The sequence below is a fragment of the Thamnophis elegans genome, chromosome 8 (assembly GCF_009769535.1).
Source record: "Thamnophis elegans isolate rThaEle1 chromosome 8, rThaEle1.pri, whole genome shotgun sequence".
NCBI lineage: Eukaryota > Metazoa > Chordata > Lepidosauria > Squamata > Colubridae > Thamnophis > Thamnophis elegans.
Genome location: NC_045548.1, coordinates 4,157,612 through 4,173,364, shown reverse-complemented (window position 1 = coordinate 4,173,364; position 15,753 = coordinate 4,157,612). Strand labels below are relative to the sequence as shown.

Here is a 15,753-nt window from a genome sequence, read left to right as displayed (position 1 = left end):
GTTTGCAGAATGGAAAGGAAAGGAAATCCAGTACAGAAAAGTGTAATGTGATCACGACTTACTTTCATCACGACTGGACTGAGTGCTACTGCCTCTTTTCAGCGAGGCACTCCGACTGAGATGGCCAAGGGAAGATGGGCGAACTTCACTGTCCAGATCGAGCAGTGGACTATGTATCAATGGATTGACTAAATGGGAGAGTATATTGATTATTGGTGTTAGTTAATGCACAGTATTAGCCTTTATAATTTGCTGTTATCCATTAAAATAAACAGAAAAACCTCACAGATAAATGTATATAATTCTTGCAGCTTGATTACAACAAACAGGATTGGTTTTGTTTAATTATGCATACATACATTTCCTAATATATCTCAAATCAGGAACTCTAATGTATCTTAATATGCTATTTGATTGAATTTATGTTCAGCAAGAATTGAGGTAAATAAAGAAAAAAATCTCTTACTAAAATGCACAAGAAATAATCTATTAATTATCTATTTTTCTGGTACTATTGAAATTGCTTCGATTTTTCAATTTCTAATTGTCAGAAAGGCTTCAGATAGCGTGAGAGCCTTATTGTTCACACATTTTCAAGTTAGATTATCTGCTAAATTAAAAAAAAAACTCACAGATGAAGATAAAAGTAATACTCAACACTGATTACAACAAACAGGATTGGTTTTACAAATAGTAGTTGGCTGGAAGTCTCAAATCTTCTCTCCCCAAAGCCTTTTTGCTGCTTGTACCTACTGCTTCAAGGCAGCAGACGGGTAGTTTCTGCTGTTCCCAAGAATCTTCTAGGCACCATCTAGATAAAGCTAAAGGTTCCGCTTGCACATATGTGCTAGTCGTTCCCGACTCTAGGGGGCGGTGCTCATCTCCGTTTTAAAGCCAGAGCCAGTGCTGTCCAAAGATGTCTCCTTGGTCATTTGGCCAGCATGACTAAACGCCGAAGGTGGCCAGGAACGCTGTTATCTTCCCACCAAGGTGGTTCCTATTTTTCTACTTGAATTTTTTACGTGCCTTCAAACTGCTAGGTTGGCAGAAGCTGGGAGAAGTAATGGGAGATCACCTCGTTACGCGCCCTGGGGATTCAAACTGCTGACCTTGCGATCGACAAGCTCATTGTCTTAGCCACTGCGTCCTTTACTTACTATCTATAACTCTTAAGCGTATGAGAGTTAAGGCTTTCAAACTGCACATCTCTTCTGACCATTAAAAGACCAGATTGAAAAAAAAAAAGTAAACTAATTTCAACAGTACCAGATAACATAAGTGAGTGGAGTGCTTCCTTCTACCACTTTGGAAGATAAAGCAGTATCTGACAAACAAAATCAAGCTTTATTAAAAGAAAACACGAAAGGTAATTTTCTAACTGCAAATATCAAAATGTAAGGCATCCAATGTGGAAAAAGATGAACTGCAGGTTGTAGAGAATCAGGGAGAATCAGCCTTGAAGGAAATAAACAAGCTGTTATATAAGCAAAGAGAAGAGAAACGTTTAAGTTCTGGGAAGCAAGATAATGTTCAGAGGAGATTCTGATAGGGTCCTGAAATTCCTTCCTTCCTTCCTTCCTTCCTTCCTTCCTTCCTTCCCATCCATCCATCCATCCATCCATCCATCCATCCTAAGTTTTTCCCATGGAGTCAGGGGTGGGTTTCAACCGGTTCGCGGCGGTCCCTGCGAACCGGTTGGTCGGCGAACCCGGAAGTAAGTAACTTCCCGGAACGGCGAAGGGCCCACCCGCGCTCCTTACCCGGTTTTGACGAGTTCTGCGCTTCCACGCATGCGCAGGACGCATACAGCGCCTGCGCGATCCTCCAGGAGCAGCTGGAGCATCGCACAGACACTAGTATGCATGCGTGCGCTGCGTGCGTGCATGCGTGCACCGCACGCATGCACGAGGACGCCGCCGGCCCCGTTCCAACCGAACCGGTTGGAACGGGGCGAGAAACCCACCCCTGCATGGAGTCTGTTTCCTAATCTAATCTACCTGAAAGAGGAGCCTCTTTCAAGAGTCACTGGGCATTACCTCTCCTTCTTCTTATATCCCAATGAATCATGGAGGAAATTGCCTTAGTTAAAACATTAGTTCTGCACACAGATCTACTGTCCATATTCAAAATACCAGCTAAAAAAAATTGTTAAAAAGGAACAATAAAAAAAAACCCCACAAGGTGGCACCAGTGTGCTACAAATGATGCATTCTCTGCCAAATCTCTAAACGGGGATACTTGGCAGGTTATTATTATTAAATTATTATTACAGATTACAAGAAATTTCTAAATAAAAATTGTACCTTCAAAAATACATCCTGTGATTTGACTGTGGATGGACATTAAGTACCCAATCTCATAACTTGCACAGAGAAATAAAAGACTAAATTAGATTGAGCTCAACACACCAAAGTAACATCAAAAACTGAACAAATTCCTGACTATATGTATTTATCTATTTTCAAAGAAACAGAAGCTTCCTGAAGCCAAAGTTCTTTTGCTTCAATTACATACATTTTCCAGTTTCTTGGAGATTTCAATATATTAATCGCAGGCTCTAGGGATGACAGAAAATTCTTTACCCAAAGTGACCCCACTTGTATTTCTGCTGAGCTCTATCCTTTCTACCAGGGATGAGCAACCTGTGGCTCTGGATTCCCATGTGGCTGTTTCATCCCTCTGCTGTGGCTCCCTGTCATTGGTCAGCTCCACAATTGATAGGGCTTTCGGTTAGGACAGGTAGAGGAAAAAGGAGGCCGTGCTAGGAGGAGACTCTATGGTGGGGGAACCGGACTTCCAGCCAGCTTCAGAATTGAATTGGGGGGGGGGGGAGAGGGGGGCTTCCGGTTAGGACCTTTGTGGCTCTTTGAGTGTTTAAGGTTGCCGATCTCTGCTTTACTTACTTTACTTTATTGTCATTGTACATATATGCACAGTTTACACCAGTGGTAGTCAACCTGGTCCCTACCGCCCACTAGTGGGCGTTCCAGCTTTCATGGTGGGCGGTAGGGGTTTGCTGTAACTCTGCTTTATAAATTTTATAAAGTAAAGTTACTTCCCTACTTTATAAATCACCATTACTGTGGAACCGGTGGGCGGTTAGAAAAATTTACTACTAAGAGATACAAAAGTGGGCGGTAGGTATAAAAAGGTTGACTACCCCTGGTTTACACACACAACGAAATTCACATAACACCCAGAGACCAGGCCCAACACACATAACAATCCCCAAACACCCCCCGCCCCCCCCAAATCCCCCGCCCCTAAACCACCCAAGCATCCACACAGCAGACCAAGGAGTGCTGTCCAATAGCTCACTGATGGTGGCCCTTTAGTTCATTGTTGAGTGCAATTATAGCTCTGGGATAAAAGCTATTCAGAAGACGTGTGGTTCCTTGTTTGAATTGTTCCGTATCTTCTGCCAGAAGGCAACAGTCTAAAAAAGATTGTAAGCAGGATGGGAAGAGAATGTTATGCAACTTCCTCAAGCAGCGAGATGTGAAGATGTCATCCAGGGCTGGTAGCTGGAGCCCAGCTAGGCAGCTGGGCAGTTTTAATGATTCTCCATAGAGCTTTTTTGCCCACTGCAGAGCTGCTTCCACACCATACAAGAATGTCGTATGTCAGGACACTCTCAATAGTGCTGCGATAGTAGGACAGAAATAGGTCCTGAGAGAGATTTATCTTCCTTAGCATTTTCAGGAAGTACAGCCTCTTCTGGGCCTTCTTCACAAGCACGTTAGCATTCATGGTCCATGAGACGTCCTCCGAGATATAAATGCCCAGAAATTTAAAATTACCAACCTTCTCCACTTCCTCGCCATTTATGTACAATGGTAAATGTATATCTCTCTTCCTCCTGAAGTCAATTATAAGTTCTTTAGTTTTTTTGGTGTTAAGTGTAAGATTATTTTCTTTACACCACAATGTCAGTCCTTGTACTTCCTTCCTATAAGCAGACTCATTGTTCTTATGAATGAGCCCAACCATTGTGGTGTCATCCACAAATTTAATAATTGTGTTGGTGTTATACAGTCATGTATATGGCCATCTTTCATTCACAGCAATCTGTACTGTGCACCTCAGAATACAGTCTGACATCAGGTATCTGCAAAGCTTAAGGCACCCTTTTTGCCTGTTATATTCACAATTTCCTCAAAATGTATCCAACAATTTTAGCTCCAGCAACTCTGGGAGGGAACTCCATATAGCCTAGAATAATATAAAATAGAATCCTACTTTGTTATAGATCCTATGTTACACTGAGCACACACACACAAAAGAAGAAGATAAGTGCAGATTGTAAAAAAAAGGTTTTCCAAAACTAGTAGCATAGTTATTTAAAGCCGAACCACATTTTATTCAATAAAGATATGAAAGAGAAGCAGTTGAAATTCAACACATTAAATAATATGAAACCAGTCTCTGATTCTGAGTCTCAATAAATTTGTAGTCAACATTCTTTGGAAGAACAGCTTTGCACTTTAGAAGTGCTCTTTAGGAATCAAAATAAGTATATGTTGAATATGTAAATTTTGGCTATAAGTACAGAAGTACCAATGGTACCATGGGGGATTAATATTTCTAAGAAAGTGTGAATCAAGATTTGGAAATTGAAAGTCTACTTACCAATCTCATCAAATTAAAGCAGCTCCTGCTTTAATACACTCAAACAATACTGTTTTCTTTTAACATGTTGGATTTTTCCCTGTCCATCAAAAGGTAAACTGAGTAATGAAAATTTGCAGACTTCAATATGAAGCCTTCTTTTGTAAATTTGTTTTGGCAAAAGAGAACTAAATGTTGGAAGAACCATCTCTAAAGTTTTGATAGGTCTGGTTTGAAGAAAACATGAAAAGGTTCGAGTTCCATAAAGCCTTAAATATCAGCAATGTGGGGCTCTTTGGATTATTCAAATATTTTAAATTGCTTTAGATTGGTATGCAGTTGCACATGTGCCCGTGTACACTTGATACTGAAGAATGTCTGTATTATTTATATTTTCATTTCCTTTGTTAATAATTTGTAGGACAGTATATTTTGAAATGTATTAGAAATAATTAAAAAAAAAAAACTTCTACTCCAACACAGATGTTCCTGTCCTTTTGTTCTGTAACAAGACATTATACATGTATATGCAGAAACATCTGGAACTGGAAGTGAAGGAATTGCATGAACATATATTCATATGTCTAGGACTGTCTTTTCATCTTTTGTGTGTATTAAATAGAGTGAAATACCACTCTTCATCACCTCCTCATACCACTCTGCACCACTTTATATACTTTTCTTCCAATCCTGCTTTGGTATCACTTGCTGAACCTAGAAAACTCTATCCATGCTCTATTTAATGAAGTAAAAAAAATAACAACAACCCATCCTTGCTTTATATATTTATAAACACATGAATGAAATACATATGTATCACATCTAGAAGATTCCTTGGCTGGATGTACATTTTTTGCCAACAAGCAAACTTGTACAGAAACTCCCCATCAGGCATATGAAGCCTTAGCTTTGAGGGAAATTTTTAAGACACTAACCGATTTTTGAATATGCTCTGGTGAAAGAGGGGGGGAAGGAGGGAGGGAAGGAAGGAGGGAAGGAAGGAGAGAAGAAAGGAGGGAAGGAAGGAGGGAAGGAAGGAGAGAAGAAAGGAGGGAAGGAAGGAAGAAGAAGTAGGATTGTTGTAAAATAAGATGGCTTTATGGGATGGTAAGAAAGTAATTTCAATTATATTGTCAATTGTAGGGGAGAAAAATTGTTACAAATACATATCATTATTTGTATGTTATGAGATCATATAATTGTGAATGTATATATGAGAAATAAAAAATTATTTAATATTTTTTAAAAAAGAATATGCTCTGGTCAGTCACAGGAGGAAATTTCGTTTTTCATTGGGGTTTACTGAGTGAATTTATAATATTTAAAGTATATTTAATCAAAGTGCCCCTTTTAATTTATCCAAATATTACTCATATGCATTTAATACTATATACAGATCTTAGAACAGTTGGAATTTTTTGTTTTTGTTTTACAGAATTAAATCAATAAATCTAACAAACTCCTCCCTCTGAAAAACACACTATTCACCCCAGATAATATGGCTACTAGTAACACTGAATGAAGGAAAGAAAAACTAAGAGAAAACACAGTACCGATAATGTAAAGGGAAAAAAAATAGAATAATCTGGAAAATAATTTGGAAACTGCATCTACTCCTGCAGATGTATTTATTGAGAGTTTGGCTAGCCAACCAATATTTGCAGAATGATTTTTAAACTAATTAAATTAGTGTTAACCTAACCTCTCTTAAACAGGAAAACCAACTCAAACAAACAAAAAAGGAAATCATACTAATTATAGTTTTTCCCTTCAACCCAGAATTCACATGGGTATTCTAGAAACCTCACTGAAATTCTAAATGCTTTGAATCACTCACTTTACATATATATATATATATATATATATATATATATATATATATATATGTATGTATGTATGTATGTATGTATGTATGTATGTATGTATGTATGTATGTATGTATGGTTTGGCTTAGTATGCAAAAGCTTAGCCAAATAATCTGTAAATTTCCTGAAATTGTTGAAAAAAAGCTAACAAGACAAAACAAAATTATTCAGTTGGCAAGAGTTTTTCCAATTGAAACACACTATTTCATACATTAAAATTACACATACATGCCCTTTGCATATTCTCATTAAAAATAAAGCACCCAATTCAATAGAAGTTTTCAAAAGGGCTTTCTTTTTTCATTAAGCTTTTAAGAAGTTTAGTAGCTTAGATTACAGAACGAGATTGCATGCTTCTGGTTTTAAAATGGATGTTTGTTTGTGTGTTTATTGGATTTATATGCCGCCTTTCTCCCAAAGGATGGGAGGGTGGCGTACAACATTAAAAAAAAACACATATTACAAAAGTTAAAAAGGAAATTAGATAATAGTATCCAAAAACAAACCCATTTAATATTAACAAAACATTTTAATGTGTTGCTTAGTGCCCCCCCTAAAACTTTATTTGTATATTACATGAACCTATTTCTTATGCTTATTTTTTATGATTAAGAGTTCAAAAATAAATAAGTTCAATATACAGATGTAGTTAATTTTGGGGTGGGGTGGGGGAGAACCCAGTTGAAAATGTGACTGTTTCTTCAGAGCTATTTGAAATAATGTGTCTGATGCCATACTAACAGGAGTAGAGTATGAATCCAGTAAATGGCGATCCTGCCAGTAAAAACCAAAAGCAACCCCCCCCCCCAAATGGTTTGTTTATGGATTAGTAACAGAAAACAGGACATAGAATACTCCCTTGTTCCACTTGAAACCACATCATCAGCTCGCAGTGGTATCAGGAAAAGAAAGTTTAACATGAAACTAATTTCTTAATTGGTTGTCTAGCATTACAACACAGAAGCAAGAAAGAACAACAAGCACGTATACCCTCAGGACTAATGAACATCTGGAGTGCATTAGCAAAGCTGATCCCCCCCCGTCCCAAGTTGTCCAGAAGATAGCGCTTCAGGACTATATATAGTCTTGAAGCCCACATTATTTTTTATATATATATAGGAAATAAAGAGTTGCTCTACAAATAGGTCCTAAAATATATCCCCTCTCTCTGTCTCTCTCTCTGTCTCCCCCCCCCTTTCTCAACAAGTAAAAATGGAGTATTTTTAAAGCACTGAGTATAGATGAAATGTTGGGGGTTTTGTCTAATTTGTAAGACATTACTGGGATGAACCATAGAAGATGTTTGAGACGTAAACAAAAGGAAAACCTTGGCAATTATAATATATGCAAAAATGTATGATATTCACTCTGGGTGGAATATTCCTACCTTGCTATGTTTATATAAAAATGTATTCATGATACCTTAATGTAATTGAACACAGATGTAAAATTAAGAAGAATGTATGCCTACAAACTATGCTCTCTAATCAAGATGATTTTAAGAAATGCGAATAGAAACCTTGATATAATTTTTTTTAACACTTTGTTATATTACTTACAATGACATTTATTGAGATTGCAATTTTCAACCAATGTAGAGCTATTAACCATGCAAAGTCATAGCTGTGTTGGAAAAATAAACACATGATAATATCTCTGAATGTAACATGCAGATTGACTTAATAGGTTATTTAATAGGTGCAAATAAAAAAAAATGTGATTAATATTGCCACTATCTCCAAAAGAAGTTTGACTGTATTTACTAATAGGTTTATTAAAAGTTTTACTAAGTGCTTCTAGGGTTAAAAGAAGGATTGCACAATCATTCCCCCGCCCCCCGAATTTTTAGCTTGCATTTCTTTTTCACTAAAATTAGGCAATCTTATCATGTATTGAAATGAGACAGTTGAAAATGGTTGAAGAAAGCTGATGAATAAGATTTAATATTAAGAGATACTCTCTGCCATTCATTAAAAGTAGTTATTACATTTTGTTTCCATTATATGATAGCCTGGTTTGAATATCTTAATTTAAATGAGGAAAAACCCCATCAGATAAAAAGAAAATACCACCACAGTATTGGATGACGTATTGTTACGTAATGGAGCTCTATGATTTTTATGAAAAAAAAATTATTTTCTATAAAATAAATGGAGAATAAATTTCCATTCCAATAAAATTAAATTATCTATTAAAATGATAGGGGAAATCACAGTATTTACTCTTGCGCGCCCTATTCTGAGCATGCACAAAGGGTAAAATACAAAGAAGAAAAACTGATCTGTAGCTGATGGATTCTCTAAAGGGGGCAGAACTTCCTTACGTCCTTTAAACACCTCTGAACATTTTTTTTCCTTGAGCACAGCAGGCCCTTGTCCCATGCTGCAGCCTGACCACCCACTGTTACTCGTTGACCAAACAGGCAATGCTTAAAGTCTACATCAACAATAGTAGGATAGGATTCTTTTCAAATGGGAGACTTTCAATTTTCAGAAGCAAGAAAGTAAGGAGGTTCCGTTAAAATTAATCTGAAGTAATAATACATTTTAAAATGCTGGTTTCACTTAAAATATCCCTATAACCTTGTATCATTTAAAACCTAAAGGAGAACATTAAAAATGCACACCAAGTGAGGAGGCAAAATTTTCTTGGAAAAGGATCAAAAAATTGGCTGGAGGCAACAACAGGGGTTAAAATAGAATGGAAACCTGAATTTTTTTTTTATTAGGAATTATGTCTGCGAAATACAAAAAAAGAAATCCAGTATTTAATACTACATATAATTACGGCGGCAAGGATTGCCTTTGCCCAGAAATGGAAAAACAAATTAATCCCAAGCGAAGATGAAATAATAAGAAAGATTATGGACTGTGCCGAAATGGATAAACTAACTAAAGAAATCCAGGGAAAGGAAGAATCAGAATTCTACCAGATATGGGATAAATGGTATAGGTGGATGGAGGAAAGAAACAAAAATCAATGAAGGAATATAACAAAACTCAAAAAATAATAGTTATGAATAAGATAAGAGGGTTAAGAATGGTGAAATCCAAATGAAATACAATAGAAGAGGAAATAATATAAGGTGAGTGGTATCGATTGATGATTGCTATTATAAAGAACAGGAAGTTCTTGTTCGTATTGTATTGTATAAATGTGGCGTACGTCTAATTTTTGTGTGTGTGCATTTTACATGTTTGTTAATAAAAATCTTTTTAAAAAATGCACACTAAAAGGACTACTTAGTCTCACTGTGCTGTTTGTTGCTATTATTAAGGATTATTTCAATTTTAAAAAGAGCTTTTAACATATATTTAAAATACAAATTACATCTTTATATTGAACAAACTGTATTGATTCAGATTAAGTTACATCACTGGAAATCCTCCCACCTAAGAATTAAATGAAACTAAATTTAAGACTCACTGGAGAAGAGCCTAATGCTGGAAAAGACTGAGGGCAGAAGAAGAAGGGGACGACAAGAGAATGAGGTGGCTGGATGGAGTCACTGAAGCAGTAGGCGTGACCTTAAATGGACTCCGGGAGATGGTAGGAGACAGGAAGGCCTGGAGGAAGCATTGTCTATGGGGTCACGATGAGTCGGACACGACTTCGCAATTAACAACAAATTTAGGTCATTCTATGTTAATTATAACTAAATTTGTATCAATGCAATGGCTTAAAAGTAGTAAAGGAATTTTTAAAAATTATGAGTTGTTTTTTTTTTACGAAAGGAGGAAATAAAGCCTATTCTTAATATTTATGTTGCTTCTCGATTGCTTCTTTTAATGCTTTAAGTGAATAATATAGTGCCAAATAAACCTTCCTATGTATTCATTTAGATCTGATTTGGGGGGGGGTATCTCTAAATTGCATGGGGAAAATGATATTTTTGATGTGAACGATGCCAATTCTTTGGCTTTGCTTCTCAAAAATGGAGAAGATAGGAACCACAATACTCTTCCCCCCCCCGGCCCCCTCCAAATGTGTTGGGATCAAATGTTATAGTTGGATTAAAAAATAAGAACTAGTTGCTCAGTGCATTAATTTTCTCCTCCTGTTTCCAATCTGCAAGAGATGAGAAAATATTCTGAACCCAACTGCAATTACTACTAAGAGCATTTACGAAAGTTGCAGTGAGTTGTACGATTTCATGTTTGTTTGATGCCACTGGAGAAGCAAACTTTACCAGTTTTTGAAATGGAACCATTCATCACATTTAACATGTGAAGTTATACAGCATCTGCTTCTGAATGCTTGTCTTAATATTTGCATGATCCACAAAGTAGTTGGAACTGGATTAATTTAAACAGGATTTAGGAAGGTATTTCTCCACAGAGTTCAAGACAAAACTCCTAGTTAAGAAGTACAGCTTTCCCTTTATTATGCATTTAACAATTCATAGTGCACAGATTTATACTGATGCAGTCATGGCTAAGTTCATATTGTTTTTAAAATTAAATCAAAAGAAAGAAACGATCATCTCAAAGAGTCTCTGAAATTATGCTAAACTGATGAAGACTTACCAGCTTTGCCAATCATTTCAATAATTAACATGTTATTTTTTGATACCATGCAAAGGCTTTTTATATCATAAGGTATGACAAAAATATTCTTATTATTAGGAGTGGGGGAGAGGGGTTAGACATAAAATACCCCACAGCTGTAAAAACGCTTCCTCCATATGCACAAAGACAACAGAACCAGCTGCTAGGATAACACATTTTAAAGCTTTTTTAAAAAAAAACACAGACCATGTTGGTCTATCTGATCAAATAAAAATATACTATACATTGCAAGGTGAATATAAATGTTGCATAAGCCAAAAAAAAAAAGCCACACTGTATTCTGATTATCCAGTCCTTAGGTATAAATATTAGTAATTTCAAGCGTTTTTTAACTAGAATTTGCCTACCTTTTAAAAAAGAAATATGCAATACAAAAGCATGCAACACACTGTAAGGGAATTATGATTTTCCTTCATAATTAATGATAGGATTAATTCAAGTTTTCTTAACAAATAATCTCACCAACTGTTTATCTAAATTGTGCAACCCTTCTATCCGCATGTTTCTAATAACATACAAATCAGGAGGAGCTAGCCTGAAGACCTTTTTCCTTATTCTACTACCAGTGGAAAAATGAAAACAACAAAATTACAGACCGAGCAGGCATGTCATATTATAATTCTTCCCAAACCGGAAGAAGTAGTTTTATCACATTAATCAGCATGGGGAATTCTGACTGACAGTACTCTTTTGGTTATTGTAAATTCAGTTTGTTTTAGATTTAAGATAATATGTAAATTCATTCCAAGAAAAGAAATTATGTACAACACTAGTGAATGGTTTTATAAACCCATTACATGGGAATCCACATGATGGTTTAATGTGGTGTAAAGCCATTCTATTTAGTGTAATTGTTGAGATGTTGTTTTCACACTTGTTGTTTTCACCCACAAAAAAGCCCCTCATGTACCTGTGCACTCAATCCTGTCCCCTCCCTTTCTATTTTAAGAGTTCTGGTGTAAGTCGAAAAAGCTGCAGGTTGTCAACTTATTTAATACCTCATTATTCCACTCTGGTAAACATTTAAGGAGACTAAAAAAATAAAAATAAAGAACAGAAAACAAATATAATAACCATAAATAAAAGAATCTAGTAAAAACTAACAATAAATTGAGCCATAATTTTTTTTCAATCTATTCGAAGCCTGGCAAAAGAAATGCATTTTGTTAGATTTTCTGAACACTGAAAACCAGGGATTCAAAAACAACTCTTTGTGTGTTTGTGTGTTCTCCTTAGCTTGAAAACAATGAAAAAAACCTTTCTCTTTCCTGCCTACGGGGGTAGGGGGTGGGGAAGACCCAAATAAAACATGCTGACTTATCAAGATATGAAATTAAAACAGATTCAGCTTTCATTATTGCATAATTGTTCATAGTTTCATTTTAGACACTTAGATAAAGCCTATTTCAATGAAGATATATTTTTCATTAAGTAACTCTATTATCAAGATGATAAAGGTCACATACACTGCAATAAGTCAAATTCCTATTCCGCCAACAGTATTTCGGAACTGAAGCCTGAGGATGAACACGAGAAGCAACTGATGTCTTTTTACCACTGCTTGTCTTTCTCAGCAGAAGGAAGAGAAAGAGTGGGAAACAATCCCTTTCTTCTAGTGTTAAACCTAACTTTGAACGATCTTAATTATAAAAATAATGAAGGTTGCAAGACGTACCAGTTTGAAAGGAAAGATAAAAACATTGCGGAATTCCGTTCAAATGTAAACCATGATTAAAATGTTACAGTTAAAAAAAAAATATTTACACTGAAGGAAGAGAAATGTTGCACTGTAAGATCAGATACTTCCCTAAACAGAAATATCATTACCTTTTTGTTCTTTAATGTAGCTCTCTTTACATTTGTGCATAAGCTTCAGAATCCATTTATGTTGCGCACCAATGCACTGCCAAGCTGGGTCTCCCTCTGCATGGAGGTCCGAAAGGTATCTATAACATTGTAATTTTGAAGAAATAAAGGTTTTGCAATGCAACATACGGCAGGCCTTTCCTCTATATGTTTCCTTGCTCCCGCTAAATTCAATTGAGCTGACTTCTCGGAAAATCAGCATAAAATTGTTTTTAGAAACACTCCTCTAAAGATTTAAGTATGGGATAAGATTTCATTTATTGTTTATTAACCCTATTTTAGGTTAATCCCCATTAAATAGAAGTCCATGGTTAATCTAAATAAGCAGGAATTTTAAAAAAAGTACTCAGGGTCAGAATTTTCTTGGGAGCAGTGCTGAAATTCAATTTTTTTTACTACCGGTTCTGTGGGCGTGGCTTGGTGGGCGTGGCAGTGGAACGATACTGCAAAATCTCCATTCCCTCCCCACTCCTGGGGGAAGGATATTGAAAAATCTCCATTCCCACCCTATTCTGGGGCCACCCAAAGGTGATATTTGCTCGTTTGCGGAACTACTCAAAATTTCCGTTACCGGTTCTCCAGAACCTGTCAGAACCTTCTGAATTTCACCCCTACTTCCTGAAAATTCCAAGGCTGTAGATTAGACTAGGAAGTTGAAAGAAAAGACTTGAAAAGAATAATTGAAAACCAACTGCATGAAACTGCATTTCCCGTGAAGGCACCGGAATCAAAGACTAGTTTGAGGGATACTTAAATTTATATTGTAGAGAGAGAGAGAGTTGCATTAGTCTATCATAGCCAAAAGTAAAAAAAAAATCTGGTAGCATGTTTTCCCATAAAATTTGCTAGCTGAAAATTGTTTCTTAATCAAAGAATCCCATTGCAGATTCCCAAAATGCTATTCACAGGAGATATATTTATGTGTGTAAAAAATATGGTCAGAGACAACAGAAGTTGGGGACAAGGATAAGTGAATAATAGACAGTATAAACATATACTTATTAGTAATCATTCCAAAAATTGTGCCTAATAGTAAAAAGTTAATTCTCACGATAACTACCAGAGATATTTAGTCATTTTAAATTTGTTGTTTTCAATTCCAAAATGTTTATGCAACATAAACAATTATTTTGCGTGAATGTTGTTGGCAGTTTCTGTGCTGAATTGCCCTCAACTTCACCATTGCAAAATACCAGGGTTTGCCATCAGTGGCTGATTGAGGCTCACTAAGCACTGAAAAATCTTGGTGCCTCCCCTCCTTTGTACATACTGTACAAATCTTCATTGTTTTTTTTCTTTCTTTTTCAACTTTGTGGTGCATTGGGAGTGGGTTCCTGCCAGTTCTAACCTCTTCAATAGAAGAGGTTCCACAAATCTACAGTGCCGTTTAGAACCAGTACCAGCTCCCTCCCCCCACCCGTCCATACATTATCAAGATGAAGAGCGAGAGGAGGAATTGTGGGAGTTGAAGTCCACAAGTCTTAAAGCTGTCATGTTTGGGTGCAAGGATCTTGTAACTTGACAGCTTTAAGACTTGCGTGCTTCAAATGCCAGAGTTCCTGAGCCAACATTTTGGTTGCTAAGCAAGTGAGTTTCACCACATTTTACAAGTTGGCCACGCCCACCCAGTCACATGACTGCCAAGCCACTCCCACCCAGTCACATGGCCAGCAAGCCACTCCCACAAAGCAGGCCACACCTACAGAAGAGGTTCTAAAAAAATTTGAAACCCACCACTGTGGTGCACCCTTGGGCCAAGTGCCGCAAGCATGTGCTTAATATGCTTAATGGTTAATACACCACTGTTTGCCATAGATTGAATGGATGCAATCTATCTACATGTAGTTTAGATCAGCCGTTAATGAGCTGAGCTTCTAGCGCGTAAAACCTTAAGCCTGAATAAATTTGCTGACCTTTTAAACGACTACAAGGCCCCTTACAGCTTTTGCTGCAACATAATAAAGTGACTATTATTAGGAAATTACTAATTATGAGCACTTCTTATTTAAATATGCTTCCAGCACTTTATCTGGGGCTGTCATCATCTAATTATACATAAGCTGATGCATAACAACAGTGATTTGAGTATTTATTGAAAGCTCTGTCCCATTTTGGAGCCCGTGAGTCATTTTGGAAACTGTTCTATTTAGCTCCTCTATATCAAAAAATAAGGTACAAGTAATCCTCAACTTACGAGCACAATTGAGCCCAAAATTTCCATTGCTAAGCAAGACAGCTGTTAAATGGGCCTTGCCCCATTTTGTGAACTTTAAGGGGATCACTGCAGTTGTGAAGTTAATAACGTGGTGGTTGAGTGAATTTGGCCTCCCCCATGGCTTTTGCTAGGTAGAAGGTCGCACAAAGTGATCACATAAATCCAGGACACTGTAATCAAAACACATTCCAACTGCCAAGCTGTCTGAATTTTGATCATGTAATCATGGGGATGCTGTAATGGTTGTGTGTGTGAAAAACGGTTGTAAGTCACGTTTTAAAATGCTGTTATAGCTTCGGTCACTAAACAAATGGTTGTAAGTCAAGAACTGCTTGTATAGAGGCAGCTGGGAGTTGATCAGAATACTTGGCAGGTGCTTTCATAATTTGCTACCCAAATAACCTGGATGTATAAATTCAAACATTTTAAATTTCTTATCTATCTTATAGTACAAATATGCTTCTGTATTTATTTATTTTATTTTCCTAAATTGCACTGTTTTAAACTCATTCTGGCTTCTTAATATGAACTTGCATAAGCCTACTTAATCTGCTTCCATTTCATTATTTTCATACATTGGAGGGGGGGGGGATAAAAAGTGGAAACAGATTTTTTTTTAATGGACAAGATT

General features: G+C 36.5%; 1 protein-coding gene across 1 annotated transcript in view; it reads right to left on the bottom strand.

Annotated features, from left to right (window-relative positions):
- Positions 1–15,753, bottom strand: part of EXOC2 (exocyst complex component 2) — an 84,979-nt gene that overhangs the window by 34,588 nt on the left and 34,638 nt on the right. The window contains exons 11-12 of the mRNA XM_032222779.1: positions 12,869–12,987; positions 63–188 (exon numbers count right to left, since the gene is read on the bottom strand). Of these exons, the coding sequence (XP_032078670.1) occupies positions 63–188; positions 12,869–12,987 (245 nt within the window). The remainder of the gene's footprint in view (positions 1–62; positions 189–12,868; positions 12,988–15,753) is intronic.